Raw genomic sequence first — 18,575 nt, forward strand, 5'->3', positions numbered from 1 at the left:
AGATGATGATATAGGAGTCGAAACTGTTGAAAACAACTGGGTTTGTTGTTTAGGATCTATTTCTTTCTGTTCTTTCTATCTTTAGAAAATGTTATTTTTTTCAATTGACTTTCATAGGGCTTGTGCTGCAGTTCCAGCCTTTATTTGACTATTCTATTCACAAATGAATGTCCCAGATGTAGTTTAATGTTTGTCATGACGTTGTTATGTCCAGGGGGAGCTGGAAAAGCAGCTTCTGCAGGCTAACCCTATCCTGGAGGCCTTCGGGAACGCCAAGACCATCAAAAATGACAACTCTTCACGATTTGTGAGTTCACCTTTCGCAGATGCAGGAAGTAGGCCTAAAGTATTTGAGTGGGTCACAGAGTAGTGTCCACTTTTCATTCATGAATTCAAACTCGTGTAATTTGCATAGTGATGCATATCTTTTTTGTGTTATTTAACATTCATCTGACAGTTGGATGTATACTGTACCTCATTGTGTAACATATGACCTACTGTAATCCTGGTGTACCTGCTCCCTTTAGGGGAAATTCATCCGCATCAACTTTGACGTGACTGGCTACATCGTCGGAGCCAACATTGAAACCTGTATCCTTACACAGTGTTACATACTGTAACTCTAAACTGGGGGACCCAGGTTCAGAAAAGCTGTTTTTTGTGTTCACTACCCTGGGAAAACGGCTACAAAAGCTCCCGTGACTTCTGTGTTTGAACAGTAAACATGAACCCAGACCCAAACCTGCGGTATTGGACTGTTGACACATTCCTGTTAGAAGTGTCATGGGTTCTCCTGTGACCGACGGTAAACACTGGGGAGGTCGTTGGCATCTGCACAATGACAGAGTCTAAAAAGTGCTGTCACTCCAACAACTCTTTAAGTTCCCATGGAATGGAATGATGAGATAAGAAATGTTTAGGTTGGAATTGTGTATTTGGGTCATGATGTTTTGGCGCAGAGCCCTATTTGTAAAGGTTCATACATACTGTAGTTACAAGTTGCTGAACCATCCATGTTATCACATACAGGTTTCCAAGAACGTATCAGAAATTGAGACGATGAAGCTCCAGTGCCATCTAGTAGACGAGCTTGTTTGTAAATAACTTTCTTTGGACTGTTTTCCTCGCTTAAACTTGAAACTCCATCCAGATCATTAGAATGTATATCCTTAACGGCTGTTCTCAGACCTGCTGGAGAAGTCTCGTTGTATCAGACAGGCCAAGACCGAGAGAGCCTTCCACATCTTCTACTACATGGTGGCTGGGGTCAAGGACAAGCTACGCGGTAAGATCTGGGTTGTGTTCCCTATGTAGTGCATTACATTTGACCAGGGTCCATAGAGCTCTGGTCAAAAGTAGTGCACTCTGTAGGGAATAGGGTGCCATTTTAGATTTAGATCAGGGTTCCTGATCAACCTGATGATTGTCATGGTGGAGGAGAGTAGGCGATTTAATCTTTACTGCAGGACAGGCAGTTGTGGAAGTCCCACTTTTCATCTCATTGACCCCAGACAACCAGAAGCAGAATCATTCTGTACACAATCAAATATGATTATTTCTTGATAATACAGAGCTCGAATTTCTAGAACTCTCCACTCCATCAATGAAAACCCTCAACCGTTGTTCTTCCAGATGTGCTCCTGTACGTGATTGAACGTAGAGCTAGAATTTCTAGAACGGCCCTAATTGAACACACTGAATCATTGTCATTCCAGAGGAGCTTCTGCTGGAGAACTTCAGCGCCTACCGTTTCCTGATTGCGGGCCATGTCTCGATCTCGGGCCAGCAGGACGACGAGATGTACGAGGAGACCATGGAGGCCATGAACATCATGGGTATCACTGAGGAAGAGAGGACAGGTACTGTATCAACCAATACATGAATCCATTTATCAAATCAACAAATCACCACAAAAAGTCCTACATGTGGCCATGAACATCATGGGCGTCACAGAGAACAAGAAGATAGGTAGTTGATCAATCAATCAACCTATTCATTAATTGAATCAACTAATAAATGAATTGATACATCAATACATTATTCAATCACCTTAATAAGTCCTGCATGAGACCATGCATAGCATGGGCCTCAATGAGGATGAGGGGATAGGTAGGCAGGGCCATTCTATAACAATCACAACAAACTCTTCATTACTACGGCGGTTACACCATACTGTATATATTATATGATATAACTTTCAGGAATAACCAGGCTATGACTTGGGTCTAGGGTTTTTTCTTCAAGATCACATGGTCAGGATAACCCGGTGGCCCTACATCAGCACGTCAAATACATTAGACACAGTAAACTAGGTGTGCAGATCTTAGATCGCTAATGGTGACTGACCTGCTAGGCTGACAAGGCATAGAATATGGCAGGTAATGGCTGCCGTTTTGATTTGTCCCTGTACTTACTGTAATTGACCTGTACTCTCTGTGCTGTCTGTGTCCTCTAGGCATCCTGAAGGTGTGCTCCACGGTCCTGCAGTTGGGAAACATAGAGTTCAAGAAGGAGAGGAACCAGGAGCAGGCCACCATGCCTGACAACACAGGTTAGAGGAGGACATGAGATGGCAGATAGTGCACAAGTTATGTATATATTATGTTGTTATTTGACATGGTATGTATTATGCCACTTATATTAAATGTAGTACACGCTGTATGTTATTAATGTGTAGGACAATATCACATCTACTTTCTTTCTGGGTCTTTGTTTCTTACCTCTCCAGCGGCTCAGAAGGTGTGCCACCTCCAGGGAATCAACGTGGTAGACTTCACCAGAGCCATCCTCACACCTCGCATCAAAGTGGGCAGAGAGGTGGTGCAGAAGGCCCAGACCAAAGAGCAGGTACATGTTGCTTTGGCAGGCTGAAATTCAGACCTGCTTGCCTGTTTCCCAGACTCAGATTTTATCGCCTGGACTAAAAAACATATTCAAAGGAGAATCTCCACTGTTTTTTGGTCCAGGAATAGGCCATACTGCTGGGCTGAATTTGAGACCGTTTTAAACTATGTTTAGTTTTCAGTTATCCATATTTTATTCTGTTTCCTCCAGGCTGACTTTGCCATCGAGGCCTTGGCCAAGGCTATGTACGAGCGTCTGTTCCGCTGGCTGCTAGCTAGGGTCAACAAGGCTCTGGACAAAACCAAACGCCAGGGAGCATCCTTCTTGGGCATCCTCGACATCGCTGGCTTTGAGATCTTTGAGGTGAGTGAGGGGATTCATATGATTGCATGGAAGGATTCATAGGGATGTATGTACGATATCTTGGATAAGACTTGGGCCACATGCTACGTCAAAGCTGAGCTAATAAGTTGTATTAAGATGAAGGAAAATACTTGGGGGCCTAATACACAACCCTGCGGCACACCAAACTGTCTTTAGTGAAAACTCAAATTCTTCTTCTCTCCCTTCTCTTGCAGGATAACTCGTTTGAGCAGCTGTGCATCAACTACACCAACGAGAGGCTGCAGCAGCTGTTCAACCACACCATGTTCGTCCTGGAGCAGGAGGAGTACCAGAGGGAGGGCATCGAGTGGAGCTTCATCGACTTCGGCCTGGACCTGCAGCCCTGCATTGAGCTCATTGAGAGGCCGGTGAGTGGGAAGACTGTAAAAAACACTCTTTAGGTGTAAAATGTATGCATTCAAGACATTAAATAGATACAGATTAAGACTAGTCCTTGACTAAATACCATTCTCAGGGTAGATTCTACATTGAAAGAGCTTTTTAGTTCAGTGGTAGGCTTAATCTGTGTCCTGGAAACCTTTCCTAGATATATTAAGGAACCAGGAAAATATTTATTTGAGTTATGTTTTCTCCACAGAACAATCCTCCTGGTATTCTGGCCCTGTTGGATGAGGAGTGCTGGTTCCCCAAAGCTACAGACATCTCCTTCGTGGAGAAACTCATGAACACCCAGGCCAGCCACATCAAGTTCAGCAAACCCAAACAGCTGAAGAGCAAGACAGAGTTCTCTGTGCACCACTATGCTGGAAAGGTGTGTATCTATCATTTTTGTGGTGCTGTGTGGTTCAGTAAGAGGGACAAGGTTGTGAGTTCATTTCCCACAGGGATCACATACAAATATAAGACGTGTGGTGTTTTGCCTGTAGGTGGACTACAATGCTGATAATTGGTTGACAAAGAACATGGACCCTCTCAACGACAACGTCATAGCACTGCTTAACAGCTCGTCCAACACATTTATCCAGGATCTCTGGAAAGATGGTAAGTCCCCCTGGACTCCAGTTAGTAGTTGCCTTTTTAGCATCGAGATGGAGTCTCAAGATGGATACATATACCCTTTCATTTTGTGTGACTAGCTCGGATTGACAATATTGCCAACTAAGCGTGGTAACCAGATCTATTCAATGATTAGCCAACTGGTGTCATGTTCGGCATACAGGCTGCCCGTGTCCTAACCCAAATCCTGAAACAAACCCCCTCTCTGTCATAATGTACCTCAGCGGACCGCGTGGTGGGCCTGGAGACCATGGCCAAGATGTCCGACAGCTCCATGCCCAGCGGCTCCAAGACCAAGAAGGGCATGTTCCGGACCGTGGGTCAGCTCTACAAGGAGTCCCTGGCCAAGCTCATGACCACGCTGCACAACACCCAGCCCAACTTTGTCAGATGTATCATCCCTAACCACGAGAAGAGGGTAGGCACTAGGCATAGACATTATTCACAATGTGGCCATTGTTCAATAGACCGTTCAGCTGTGAATAATGTCTATTAGGCTGCAAGTCGAGGGAGGTTCCCTTCACCCTGTTGCCAGTGTCTAAGTGGAGTGAAGAAATCCACTTGATTCAATTTTAATTCTATTTGATTCAATTCCAGCCTACCTCAGTCCACTATTGTTCCCCTTGTAGGGCCATTCCTTTTGAAGTGTACTTGTTTGTTGATGCAGAGGAGAGGTGCAAGCAACTCCTTCTATAAAATGGGAAAAAATACCATATTAGATTTGCGGCAAGACGCCCTGTTTGTCTGATAAAGGCAATTTAGGACATTTGAATGGAATGAAGTGTTTCCTCCCCCAGTTGTGAAGGAGTGTAAAGTATTTTCTTCTCCAACTGCTTTTTTTACTTTTTCACTTTCAACCTTAACCTTTTTAGAACAAATCTAAAGAATAACTTTGTACTTATTTCTATTCGTAAGGTAAGGAGCCGTAAATAATCTCGCCTTTACTTTAGTGTTTGCTATGCTTGGGTATCTGTAACAAATTGATGATGTCTGTATACAATATGTAATCATATTACAAAATGACTTAAATGTAATGTAATATTCATTGATCCTGACCCGTTGTCCTCAGGCGGGGAAACTGGACGCCAACCTGGTCTTGGATCAGCTGAAGTGCAACGGTGTGTTGGAGGGCATCCGTATCTGCCGGCAAGGATTCCCCAACCGAATCCTCTTCCAGGAGTTCCGTCAGCGGTGAGTAGACTTGAATGGAAGAATCTGTTGCCTTAGCCTGGTTAAACCAGCCTGGACACTGTCGCTCACCATGGTTTCACCGTTCAGTCTGGTTTAACCAGGCTATACTATTGCCTGCTATCCAGTGCATTCAACATTGGCATGTATCAAACATAGCCTGTGGTAAACATTTCTCTTAAATCAGACTTTGTCTCTGTCTCAATATTTTCACTCTACAGTTACGAGATCCTGGCGGCTAGTGCTATTCCCAAGGGGTTCATGGATGGCAAACAGGCGTGTGGTCTCATGGTAAGAAAGTGGAGCCATTTCCAAATCCTAGCATCAGGACTTTTATCATATCAAGTCTATAAAAACAGCCTTACATATTCTCTTCTCTGGAATTCTACCAAGACGAGACACCAAGTACCAAGATAGAAACCAAGTTGGTACCAACTCTGCAACATACCAAGCTCAATTGCCCTTTTCTCACATTCCTTTCCTGTCCCATTTCCTGGTTCTGTAGATTAAGCACCTGGATCTGGACCCCAACTTGTACCGCATTGGTCAGAGTAAGATCTTCTTCCGTACCGGCGTGTTGGCCCAGCTCGAGGAGGAGAGAGATCTGAAGATTACGGTGGTCATTATCGCCTTCCAGTCCCAGGCTAGAGGTTTCCTGGCCAGAAAGTGAGCAATGGCCTCAGTGTTGACAATGCTTTAATACAATAAAGCCCTCAGTCTATATATCAATTCTACCCAGCTAACAACATTTTGTCCTGGGAACGTCCGCTAAATGTTAGCGAAAGTCCAGGGGACGTCGCAATGTAATGTTCCCAGGACAGACGTTTGTTCTATTTTTTGGATTCTGGTTCCGAAAGTGCCACTATGTATGCTGTTATTAGCACTGTCCACAATTGAAACTGAATCAGTGAAAAATGGCTTTTATGAGCCAATAAATGCTCCATTACAGCGGTCAATGTTGGTTCCGCTCCTGTGTTCTAACAGGGCCTTTGCTAAGAGACAGCAGCAACTGATGGCCATGAAGGTGATTCAGAGGAACTGTGCTGCCTACCTCAAACTCAGGAACTGGCAGTGGTGGAGACTCTTCACCAAGGTAGAGTTTCAACAACATGAATTATTCAACACATTCCATTAATTGATGTCTGTCCTACTTACCAAGGATATCAGATATAGACTTTGGTGGCGGATGCAGTGTTGACCATGTCATCCTGACCTGCAGGTCAAGCCTCTGTTGCAAGTGACCCGCCAGGAGGAGGAGATGGGCCTGAAGGACGAGGAGCTGCAGAAGGCCAAGGAGTCTGCTGTGAAGTACGAATCAGAGCTGAAGGAGATCACCCTGAAACAAACAATAGTATGTATAGGGAACCATTAGCCAGGAACACACTATGTGCTTTCCATAATCTTTGTAGGGGTTATGTTGCCATTTTTCAGATATTTGTTTGAATTAAATTACTATTGTAGACCTTTTCACCACTTTCATTGCCTCAAAACAAAATTATTGGCATTTACATAAGTGTTATGAAATAAAAACATTAAAACTTGAAAGTTTGGTGTATCACAGGGTTGTGTGCTGGGCCCCCTACACTTTTCTTTCTATTCAGCTCTTTGCTTTTTCTCTGGCTCCTCCTTTATCCAGATTATGGAGGAGAGGAACGCACTGCAGGAGCAGCTGCAGGCTGAGACCGAGCTGTATGCAGAGGCGGAAGAGATGAGGGTGCGTCTGGCCGCTAAGAAGCAGGAGCTGGAGGAGATCCTCCATGAAATGGAGGCCAGATTGGAAGAGGAGGAGGACCGCGCTCAGGCCCTGCAGGTGGACAAGAAAAAGATGCAGCAACAGATGCAGGTTTGCTTTTCCTTTCCTTCTATGTCTTTCACCTTGACTTTGTATTTTTTAGTTTTAGTTTGGGGTGTGTGTTGCTTAGGCTTGTCCCAGTCATGTTAAGTCACAGCGGTAGGTTAGAGGGTTGCTGGTTTGAATCCTAAGTCTGGCAGTTGTTCTTGGTTTGTTTTTAGGACCTGGAGGAGCATCTGGAGGAGGAGGAGGATGCCCGTCAGAAGCTGCAGCTGGAGAAGGTAGCATGTGAAGGCAAGATCAAGAAGTTAGAGGACGATGTCTTGGTGATGGAGGACCACAACACCAAACTGTTAAAGGTCAGTTATAGGACCACGTCTCAGGCGTCATATGAGACATATTGTCAAGGCTATTAAAGGAACATTTGAGTGTTTTCGTCTATCAAGAGAGACTAGTGTGTCAGTTACCAAATGTCTCAAGCATCGTAAAAGCAGCATTGTCAAGTCTCTGGGCCCATGGGTCCAATGAAGATTTGATCATGACAGTTGATCCTGTTTTCCATTGGTCCACTCAATCGGCATTTGATGAAAGCAGGGTTATGACATTTAGGATTTACACTGTGTGTTTACCCTGTTTTAGGAGAGGAAACTAATGGAAGAGAGGCTAGCAGATTTCAGCTCCAACCTGGCAGAGGAGGAAGAGAAGTCCAAAAACCTGACCAAGCTCAAAAACAAACACGAGTCGATGATCTCTGAACTTGAGGGTTCGTATCAATCTTTCACCCCATCCAGAAATCAAATAAACCACTCTCTATGGATACCACACCTATTCAGTTATCAAGCAACAATGCACATCTTTGTCCGTACAAATAGTGGCTTTGGGGGTTTTCCTGACCATGTGACCTGACCAGGAAAAACTCCTAGCCATATCAATACAGGAGCATCCTATATCGTAACCAATCTGTGTTGTCCTGAAGTTTGTCAGAAGAATGTATTGAAGCTATTCAGCCACTACACACATCTTCATCCACAGAGTAACCTTCCATAAATTTCTTTATATTTTGTCCTCTAGTCCGTCTGAAGAAGGAGGAGAAGGGTCGGCAGGAGCTGGACAAAGCAAAGCGTAAGCTGGAGGCGGAGTCTAACGACCTCCAGGAGCAGATAGCCGACCTGCTGGCCCAGATCGCTGAGCTCAAAGCCCAGCTGGCTAAGAAGGAGGAGGAGCTACAGGCTGCTCTGGCCAGGTGGGCACCAAACACTGGATTTTGACATTTATTTTTTGTAATTGTGCCACTTTTCATTATTCTTTCCTTTTGAGCCCCCTTCAGTTATTTTATAGATCCTCACATTATACTGTGATAAAGTCCACATTACACTTGTATATGACCTCTAAAACACAGCACCAAATGTAACAGTGCCATCTGTTGATATTAGCATCAGCTCAGAATACGCCTTCTTTTATTAGTGATGTCTTATCTTGAAATCATCCACAAACAACGTATAAACAACATATAAACAATGTTCACCTTTTCCCCCTAGGCTAGAGGACGAGATGGCCCAGAAGAACAATGCCCTAAAGAAGATCCGGGAGCTGGAGGGCCACATCTCAGACCTTCAGGAGGACCTGGACTCAGAGCGCCAGGCCAGGAACAAGACTGAGAAGGCCAGGAGGGACCTGGGAGAGGAGCTGGAGGCCCTCAAGTCTGAGCTGGAGGATACACTTGACAGCACCGCTACCCAGCAGGAGCTCCGGTGAGTACAAATACTAGATAGTGGCTCTGTCCTAAAATACCAACTCTGGCATACCACTTAGTATGAAGCAATATATTCTTAGTGAAGGCTAGTATGGACATTGGAACGTAGCCATTTGGTCATTTGTCTGTATATTCATACAGTCTAGGGTAGTACTTGGTCTATTCAATCAATCATGCAATTCATCATCTGTCCACTCACTCACTCACTCACCCACCCATCCATCCATCCATCCATTCACCCATCCATTCATCCTCTCATCTCTGCAGGGCGAAGAGAGAACAGGAGGTGACCCTGTTGAAGAAGGCCATGGACGACGAGGGTCAGACCCACGAGGCCCAGGTGCAGGAGATGAGACAGAAACACACCCAGGCTGTAGAGGAGCTCACAGAGCAGCTGGAGCAGTCCAAACGGGTAAGGAAATGTAGCTACACTACTAGGCCTGTTCATGTGCCCAAAGTTCTGTATCTGATTGTATAGCATCATCACTGGCCAGATTTGACGTGACTCTAACTGACTACATTCTGAAGCATATGATAACTTCATGTGTGCATGAATCCATCTTCTACAGAACAGGATACATTTGACTGTTCTATTATGGAAGCTCTATGTATTAGCACTCTGGTTTCAGGATACGGAAAAATCCATATGTATTAGATGCTGTGTGGGCCTACCTACATTATATAGTATTTCCATTGACTGGTTGAATCCCCTTCCTCTCTGTGTCCCCCAGGTGAAGTCAAACCTGGACAAGGCCAAGCAGGCCCTGGAGAAGGAGACGTCGGAGCTGACTGTGGAAGTGCGCTCCCTGACCACGGCCAAACAGGACGTGGAGAACAAGAAGAGGAAGGTCGAAGGTCAGCTGAACGAGCTGCAGGCACGCTTCACCGACAGCGAGAAGCAGAAGGGCGAGTTGGGAGAGCGCTGCTCCAAGATCACTGTGAGTGACGACGATGAGGGGTCGCACAATGATGACATCATCACACAGAGCCCATATGGCCATAATTCATAAAAAATGTGGACCTGCTGGAACACACAGGGACCCTATTCTTTGTAGAATGATATTAGTTACGTAGAATGACGCACGATGCAATAGATGAATGGATGAAACAGTCCATAGATATAGAAGACAAGTTTCACTAGCTAGATGAGATACTGACTCATATCCCATCTCTTTCTCTACACAGATTGAACTAGAGAGTGTCACCAACCTCCTGAATGAAGCCGAGGGGAAGAACATCAAGCTGAGCAAAGATGTCTCCACCCTCAGCGCCCAAGTCCAAGACACACAAGTACACACACAATACATCCTGTTTATTCTGTACTGCATATTCATGCAAGCTAACATTTCATTGTAAGTATATTTTAAGTGAGATATTACCAAAAGGACTAACCGTAACTGCTCTGTGTTGTTCAATGCTGGTTTATGATATCCTGTATGTAGAACTTGTTGCTCATTGGTTGGCGTTTGATACTGAACTTTGACCTTGTCTCTGCCCTCCTCAGGAGCTGCTGGCTGAGGAGACCCGTCAGAAGCTGCAGTTCTCCACGAAGCTGCGTCAGATGGAGGACGACCGCAACAGTCTGCAGGAACAGCTGGAGGAGGAGGTGGAGGCCAAGAGGAACGTGGAGAGACACGTGTCCACCCTCAACATACAGGTCAGAGTTCACACACAGGGTCAGACACTGGAGTCAAACGGTAAAACCTCATTGAGATGGATACTGCATGTGAAGAGATCCATCTTGTTACCATTTCAAGTGGACATTTCCTGTACGTTATGTTCCCAAAACAAGAGATTGTAGTGGTCATTCGGAGTTAGCGTATTGGGGCAGTCAAATACAGCATCCACTTAAAATGAAGACTAGCTGGAAATGAGAAGGTGTTCTCAGTCAACTAACCTGGTAAAATAACAGTTAAATGAACAAATGATGAAAACATGAAGAAAGTACATTTATTCACTCGTTTACACTATTTTGCTTGTATCACCAGCTGTCAGACTCCAAGAAGAAGCTAGAAGAAATGGCCGGCAACAATGAGCTCCTGGAGGAGAGCAAGAAGCGTCTTCAGAGAGACCTGGAAGCGTCCAACACCCAGTTCGAGGAGAAGGCCTCTGCCTACGACAAGCTGGAGAAGACCAAGAACCGTCTGCAGCAGGAGCTAGAGGACATCCTCATGGACCTGGACAACCAGAGGACCATCGTCTCCAACCTGGAGAAGAAGCAGAAGAAGTTCGACCAGGTCAGTCAACCAACCAACTGCAAAACTGGTCAACATAACATTATAAGGATGGAAATGAGGCAATACCAACCAGTTTTGCCTGCTGGTACAACAGACATATCAAAATGCTGACACTAATCAAAGCAATTGTGATGTATGTTATGTTAAAGATAAACAGGGTGTAGGAGAATGTAAATAAGGAGAAAATATTTACTTAAACCATGCAACAACAAAAAAAGACTTCTCTTTAACTACTTTCTCTGCCGTGTAAGTGAAATCAAATTTATTTGGACTTGAAAGTCATCTGAACTTCTCCACTTCACTCTTTCTTCCAGATGTTGGCCGAGGAGAAGACCATCTCCAGTAAGTATGCTGATGAGAGGGACCGTGCTGAGGCAGAGGCCAGGGAGAAGGAGACCAAGGCCCTGTCTCTGGCCCGTGCTCTGGAGGAGGCCCAGGACAGCAGGGAGGAGCTGGAGAGAGCCAACAAGTCCCTGAGGACTGAGATGGAAGACCTGGTCAGCTCTAAGGACGACGTGGGCAAGAGTGTGAGTCTGGACAATCAACTTCTCTGGAATCTATGGGCCAGATTCCCAGATACTGATCAAGCCTAGTCCTGGACTAAAAGTATCTTTCAATGGAGCCTCTTTCCATGGAGATTGAGCCTGATTTTGAATCCAGGACTAGGTTTAATCACTTTTTTTTTTTTATGGCAATATTCTTAAACCACCAATAGGTGGCAGTCATGTCCACAACCTTTTCTCACCCACCCACCCCTCCATCCCATCCGTAGGTCCATGAGTTGGAGAAGGGGAAGCGTGGGCTGGAGGCCCAGGTGGAGGAGATGAAGACCCAGCTGGAGGAGCTGGAGGACGAGCTGCAGGCTGCAGAGGACGCCAAGCTGCGTCTGGAGGTCAACATGCAGGCCCTGAAGGCCCAGTTCGAAAGGGACCTGGTGGGACGTGACGAGATGGGAGAGGAGAAGAAGAGACAGCTCATAAAGCAGGTAGGGAAAGAAGAAAAACTGTAAAGAGGGAAAGACACCATTTTGTTACACAGAAAATAAGTAGGTTCATGGATTAACTCTCCAGGGTGTTCAAGCCACTCTTGAGCTACACAATACTGACACACATTCACAGCAACAAATGATGTTGCTGAATTGAGTTGTGTACTCAGCCTTCGCTTTCTGTATGTGTGCTCCCCAGGTGCGTGAGTTGGAGACAGAGCTAGAGGACGAGAGGAAGCAGAGAGCCACGGCGGCAGCAGCCAAGAAGAAGCTGGAGGGAGATATGAAGGACCTGGAGGGACAGATTGAGATGTCCAACAAGGGACGCGACGAGGCCATCAAACAGCTGCGCAAGATCCAGGTGAGTGGGAGCGAACGATGATACTGTAACACATTACCTTACAGTGAAACTTCTGTTCATGTAGCAGTATGACAGCCTATTCCTTATTTAGTCATATGTAGTATTCATGGTGTAAAATGAATCCAGCTAGTGTGAGGTTTGGCTATGGCTTTTGCATAACACCTGTTAGTTTTTCTCTTTTTATTTAGAACCTATGAAAAGCTCTAACCAAGTGTATTCACCCAATTGGTCAGACAGCTGAAAAGACATATTTACACAAGCACTGGTATTTAAACCTTCCTCATATGCTGAGTCCCCTCCTTACACATCTGGACAGCCAATACATATCTGTTGCTAGACAGGACTTTAGTGATGCATGTTCTTTCTCACTTCATCTGACCTGACCTCTGCCCAAATTTCTCACTCCTCCCCAACTCACAGCTGTCCTCTTGACTTGTACCAGACTGATGTCTGTCAATAACATGTTCTGACAGAATGTAAACTTTCTGCATTCCCCTCTCTCCCTCAGTACCATGAACAAGGATATTCCAAGTTTAGAAGTCAGAACCCATCACACCCTATAAAGCCTTATGATGCCTTATAATGTAATTATGTCATTCCATCTCCAGGCCCAGATGAAGGACTTCCAGAGGGAACTGGAAGATGCCCGTGCAGCCAGAGAAGAGGTGCTGGGTACGGCCAAGGAGAGCGAGAGGAAGGCCAAGAGTCTGGAGGCTGAGCTCATGCAGATTCAGGAGGTAACGTAGCCTGGCTCACTGTAGATAGCATGGCAAAGTGTGAAATAACACTCTATTTCCCATATAGTGCACTACTTTTGACCAGAATGCTATTGTGTGTGTGTGTAGGAGCTGGCTGCTGCTGAGAGGGCACGGAAACAAGCAGAGTCTGAGCGGGACGAGCTGGCCGACGAACTAGCCAGCAACACGTCTGGAAAGTAAGTAGAACCTTTACTAAAGGAGTGTGATGTTAACAGCATTATAATGCCTCTTGTTTCATCATTTTCCCACAGTCAAATGAGTGGAATGAATTGGAAACAGTGAATTGAACGCAGCATTAGATGGTGGGGTAGTGGATCATTGTGTGACTGAAACATTGTTTAGTGGAACGTTGTGTGACTGAAACATTGTGTGGTGGGGTAGTGGATCATTGTGTGACTGAAACATTGTGTGGTGGTGTAGTGGATCATTGTGTGACTGAAACATTGTGTGGTGGTGTAGTGGATCATTGTGTGACTGAAACATTGTGTAGTGGAACGTTGTGTGACTGACTGTTTCCTGTGTGCTGTTTCCAGGTCAGCCCTGTCTGATGAAAAGCGTCGTTTGGAGGCTAAGATCTCCCAGCTGGAGGAGGAGCTGGAGGAAGAGAGCAGTAACATGGAGATCCTCAACGACAGATTGAGGAAGAGCACTCAACAGGTTAGACTGGCAGGATCCCTCCTCCTAACGACCTTAAACACACTGTGACCACACCTTAAACACACTAGACCGGGGCTGTCCAACCCTCTTCCTGGATCTCTACCATCCTGTGGGTTTTCAGTCCAACCCTCTTCCTGGAGATCTACCATCCTGTGAGTTTTCAGTCCAACCCTAATTTAACACACCTGATTCAACTAATTAGCTGCTCAACAAGACCTTAAATAGCTGAATCAGAAATGCTAAATTATGGTTGAACTGAAAAACCTACAGGACAGTAGACTGCCAATGACTGGAACGAGTTGCATAAATCGCTGAAGTTGGAGACTTATCTCCCTCACTAACTTTAAACATCAGCTATCTGAGCAGCTTACCGATCGCTGCAGCTGTACACAGCCCATCTGTAAATAGCCCATCCAATCTACCTACCTCATCCCCATATTCTTTGTATTTACTTTTTTGCACACCAGTATTTCTACTTGCACATCATCATCTGCTCATCTATCACTCTAGTGTTAATTTGCTAAATTGTAATTACTTCGCTACTATGGCCTATTTATTGCCTTACCACCTCACGCCATTTGCGCACACTGTATATAGACTTTTTCTATTGTGTTATTGACTGTACGCTTGTTTATTCCATGTGGAACTCTGTTGTTTGTGTCACACTGCTTTGCTTTATCTTGGCCAGGTCGCAGTTGCAAATGAGAACTTGTTCTCAACTGGCCTACCTGGTTAAAGGTGAAATTAAAAAAATAAGGAAATCTCCAGGAAGAGGGTTGGGCAGCCCTGCACTAGAACCACAACTTGACCTTTAATCAACCATGCTTTGAACCCTCATTGACTACACTTTCAACCCTCATTGACCACCTCTTAGACACACATTGACCACCTCTTGGACGTACATTGACCATACCTTTAACCCTCAGTGACCAAGTTTTGAACTCACAGGGTCAGTGACCACATCTTGACCACTCTTCACACTCAGGTGGACCAGCTGAACAATGAGCTGCAGACCGAGCGCACCACCTCCCAGAAGAACGAGAGCGCCCGGCAGCAGATGGAGAGGCAGAACAAGGACCTAAAGGCCAAACTGCAGGAGATGGAGAACCAGGTCAGAGATAGTAGATTTACATAGATGTGACTACCTAGGGTTTCTCCCCATTGAGAAAATATTAAGTGTCCCTACTTTCCGGTCTATCTTAGTGGGCGTGTAGTGTAGCGTTTAAATTGTGGGCTATCGGTCTCTATCATCTCTGACCAGGTCAAGTCCAAGTTCAAGTCATCCATCACCGCCCTGGAGGCCAAGGTGGCTCAGTTGGAGGAGCAGGTGGAGCAGGAGAGCAGAGACAAGCAGGCCGTAGCCAAGGGCCTGCGCCAGAAGGACAAAAAGATGAAAGATCTGATGATCCAGGTGGAGGACGAGAGGAAACAGGCCGAACAGTACAAGGAACAGGTATACTGTTGTGTCATGCCATATGAACACCCTCTTCTTCCTTTCTGCTAATGACAGTGTTATGACACTCTTATGAACCCCCCCACCATACTCCTCTCCTCTCCCCAGGCAGAAAAGGGCAACACGCGGATGAAGCAGCTGAAGCGCCAGCTGGAGGAGTCGGAGGAGGAGTCTCAGCGCATCACGGCTGCCCGCAGGAAGCTGCAGAGGGAGCTGGATGAGTCCACCGAGGCTAACGATGCCATGAGCCGCGAGGTCAACTCCCTCAAGAGCAAACTCAGGTACAGTGTGACCCATGACCCCAGAGTCAGGGCGGTGTCTTTGGAAAGAGTCCCTGCTCCTGACCCCTCCTGTGTACTGTAGTTTCACTGTGCTCAAATCACTCGATAGAAAAGGATAATCCCACCCCAAATCAAGGCAGGTCCAATATATAACACTGAGTAGATTTACAACAACCACACTGACATTTCACCCATTCGCCAACCACAATTCAATCTTCTCCCAAAGGGCAAATGAGCATAAAGTACCCTTTTGGGGCTTGCAGATAACAAGTTGAACACTGTACTACAGTATATCTGTTTCCAAAACCATGGTGAGTCCTCTGGATATCAAAGCCTTTCTTGAATCTTTATTGCAGAGGCAACCCAATCCCAGAACCCAAGGAGTAACGTAGCAGGTACCTCTGCGTTCAGAAGTTTATCACCATTTCATTTTAACTTTCCATAACTTACCCCCATGCACTCTTGTCCAACTGACTGTGCCATTTCTCCGCCTGAAAGAGTGAAATATGGTTTATCGGTCAATATCTTCAATGGAGCTCCTCTGATAGAGCTCATAGTCTGAAACAGTGCAAGAAAAGTGAATTGCACTTCCATTGTGGTCTTTCTACTACTGGTGACCATATTTTTCTCCATGCTTGGTTTAGTTGCCCTAAACCAAACTCATTTCTCTGTGTCTGTCTAGCCTGGTTCCAGATCTGTTTGTGCTGTCTTGCCAAATCCTATGGTCTCCGGTGACCATCGGAGTTGACAATACAGCACAAACAGTTTTGGGACACAGACTTGTGTTCGTCTAGACGGGAGTCAAATGAGTTAAAGATATAACCGGCCGGTGTGCAGCGTGCCTACTGTTACTATAACATCTCACTCATTCTGCATTTCAGCGATGCCATTTTTTTTTTTTTACCCAAGTCTAACAAAACGTAATAGACAAGTTACATGAAATGATGTAGTTTGAACTTAATAGGCCATTGTGGTCCCACTTTAAATGAAGTACAACTTATAAAGGCTTTATATAGCATGCAAAGGGCCTCATAAGAACTACATAAAGGCTTCATAAATCATCTATAAGCATGTCATACTCTATAAATAGTGTATAAAGGGTGACGTGACAACCAGAGTAGGGTGAATTGCCAAATGTTTATACACCATTTATATTATGACATACGCTCACAGATGATTTGTGAAGTATTTATGTAGTGCTTATGAAGCCTTAATGTAGGCTATATAAAGCCTTTATAAGTTGTACATTGTTTAAAGTGGGACTATTATTGTAATAAGATGTCAATACTTTAACAGTGACGATCACCACCTGTCTGCTAGGTATTGTTAGACATCCATTTTGACTTGTTAAAACAAAAAGGTAGATAAAGGCAGAGTGATATGCAGACAATGGGAACAAAAAGTCCTCCAACATTGTCCTGAGGTTACCAGGAAACCTAGACTGGTCTTGCCCATAGCTCGTCTCATCTGTGTGTTTGTATGTGTGTCCTGTGTCTGTGTGTCTTGCATCGGTGCGGTCTGTCGGTCTGCGTTTCAGGCGCGGGACCGAGCCCTCTTTCAGCAGCGCACCACGCCGTGTCGGGGGCAGTGCCCGGAGAGGGGTCATCGACGACGCGTCAGAAGAAGACGGGGACTCACAGGGGGACTACAACGGAACAAAGTCTGTTGAGTAGAAGAGCCCAAAACCATCCAATTAAAATCAGTATTACAAGCATCCAGCCAATCAGACTCAGTATTAGTCTGGCATCTGTGCCAGACAGACCTGCTTTACCAAAGAACACACAAGTGACTTCAACCTTACTCTTTCTTCAATATCACTTCCAAATATGATTCTCTATATCAGTCACATATCGACTGCCTTCTCATTCAGAGCACATGAGGCGTTTCACAATTCAAAACAGACAAAATGGAGGCATAAGAGACAAAGGCGTAATAATTAATTTTGTTTAATTTTAGTGCCCGGGATGTTAGTTTGATTTGTTCTTCTGCTACACTGTTTTGTACTGCACTGAATTACTTGTCCCTACGATACTTCCTTAGCATAATGTTGTAACCCTCGAAGATACGATATTGTTCCTTATACTCCTTTCATCTGGAAGGATAAATCCAGGTGTTACTATTCGTCACTTTAAATCCTAATTAATTATAGGCATCACATTGTATTTCTAGATTTATACATCTAGCGGTCATGTAAATCTATTTCTATGACGACATTATGACTTGTCCAGTCTTCTACACTGCTGTTAACTTTTAAGACCGTTATAGAAGGTCAATGTATACTATGACAAATGGTATACCCACCCAGCTAAAAAAATAAATGATGTAGTCCAAATGTATTTTGTTTGTATTCAGAATAGCTGCCCCAATATTGGCGCACAGTTGCAACCATAGCAACTGTTCTGTTGTCTGTGTTAAGGACAGTGAATCGGCCATATATATTTCATACTTTGAATATTTTTGACTGTCAAGTATGGGTAGCAGAACACCTTCCTACTTTTAGAAACCAAAACCAGTCACCCCTTCCTCCTACATATTCCTATCAGACTTTTCTTGTTCCTAAAGTCAAATACACATAGTATCAACAAGACAGGTACTTTCAGTTGTGTACCTTGCCAAGTAGAATATCAGTGGGAATAGTGTCATACCATCAAGGCCATTTTGTATGTCCAGATGCATATTCAACAAAAATATATTTTTGTTTTTCCCACGACTGGTCACCTTTACAACAATGTTTTGTCTTGTTTTTACTCAATTGACGTTTACATGCCACTTCTTCAAATCTATAAATTGTGGAACCACCTGCATAATAAATGAGTGAAAAAGTAACCCTATTTCTCTACTATATGTCTGTGTCCACATCCTGAA

At 44.8% G+C, this 18,575-nt stretch overlaps 1 protein-coding gene across 3 annotated transcripts in view; it reads left to right on the forward strand.

Annotated features, from left to right (window-relative positions):
• Window positions 1-18,536, forward strand: part of myh11a (myosin, heavy chain 11a, smooth muscle) — a 40,100-nt gene extending 21,564 nt beyond the window's left edge. For 2 of the 3 annotated variants that reach the window (XM_055907762.1, XM_055907764.1), the window contains 36 exons: window positions 215-307; window positions 528-591; window positions 1,187-1,285; window positions 1,716-1,859; window positions 2,456-2,551; window positions 2,729-2,847; window positions 3,055-3,207; window positions 3,423-3,596; window positions 3,827-4,000; window positions 4,116-4,230; window positions 4,470-4,663; window positions 5,315-5,436; window positions 5,655-5,724; window positions 5,939-6,099; window positions 6,418-6,526; window positions 6,653-6,784; window positions 7,070-7,276; window positions 7,447-7,584; window positions 7,865-7,988; window positions 8,297-8,468; window positions 8,764-8,976; window positions 9,246-9,390; window positions 9,710-9,916; window positions 10,164-10,268; window positions 10,483-10,635; window positions 10,967-11,215; window positions 11,530-11,742; window positions 11,988-12,200; window positions 12,400-12,561; window positions 13,170-13,298; window positions 13,407-13,495; window positions 13,853-13,976; window positions 14,962-15,087; window positions 15,238-15,429; window positions 15,538-15,710; window positions 17,248-18,536. In XM_055907762.1, the coding sequence (XP_055763737.1) occupies window positions 215-307; window positions 528-591; window positions 1,187-1,285; window positions 1,716-1,859; window positions 2,456-2,551; window positions 2,729-2,847; window positions 3,055-3,207; window positions 3,423-3,596; window positions 3,827-4,000; window positions 4,116-4,230; window positions 4,470-4,663; window positions 5,315-5,436; window positions 5,655-5,724; window positions 5,939-6,099; window positions 6,418-6,526; window positions 6,653-6,784; window positions 7,070-7,276; window positions 7,447-7,584; window positions 7,865-7,988; window positions 8,297-8,468; window positions 8,764-8,976; window positions 9,246-9,390; window positions 9,710-9,916; window positions 10,164-10,268; window positions 10,483-10,635; window positions 10,967-11,215; window positions 11,530-11,742; window positions 11,988-12,200; window positions 12,400-12,561; window positions 13,170-13,298; window positions 13,407-13,495; window positions 13,853-13,976; window positions 14,962-15,087; window positions 15,238-15,429; window positions 15,538-15,710; window positions 17,248-17,383 (5,289 nt within the window). In that variant the 3' untranslated portion in view covers window positions 17,384-18,536. Of the gene's footprint in view, window positions 1-214; window positions 308-527; window positions 592-1,186; window positions 1,286-1,715; window positions 1,860-2,455; window positions 2,552-2,728; window positions 2,848-3,054; window positions 3,208-3,422; window positions 3,597-3,826; window positions 4,001-4,115; window positions 4,231-4,469; window positions 4,664-5,314; window positions 5,437-5,654; window positions 5,725-5,938; window positions 6,100-6,417; window positions 6,527-6,652; window positions 6,785-7,069; window positions 7,277-7,446; window positions 7,585-7,864; window positions 7,989-8,296; window positions 8,469-8,763; window positions 8,977-9,245; window positions 9,391-9,709; window positions 9,917-10,163; window positions 10,269-10,482; window positions 10,636-10,966; window positions 11,216-11,529; window positions 11,743-11,987; window positions 12,201-12,399; window positions 12,562-13,169; window positions 13,299-13,406; window positions 13,496-13,852; window positions 13,977-14,961; window positions 15,088-15,237; window positions 15,430-15,537; window positions 15,711-16,066; window positions 16,106-17,247 lie in introns of all 3 variants that reach the window. The other variant, XM_055907765.1, reaches the window with a different exon arrangement.
• The last annotated feature ends 39 nt before the right edge of the window (window positions 18,537-18,575 follow it).

Source organism: Salvelinus fontinalis, chromosome 40 (assembly GCF_029448725.1).
Source record: "Salvelinus fontinalis isolate EN_2023a chromosome 40, ASM2944872v1, whole genome shotgun sequence".
In the NCBI taxonomy this organism is placed as follows: Eukaryota; Metazoa; Chordata; class Actinopteri; order Salmoniformes; family Salmonidae; genus Salvelinus; species Salvelinus fontinalis.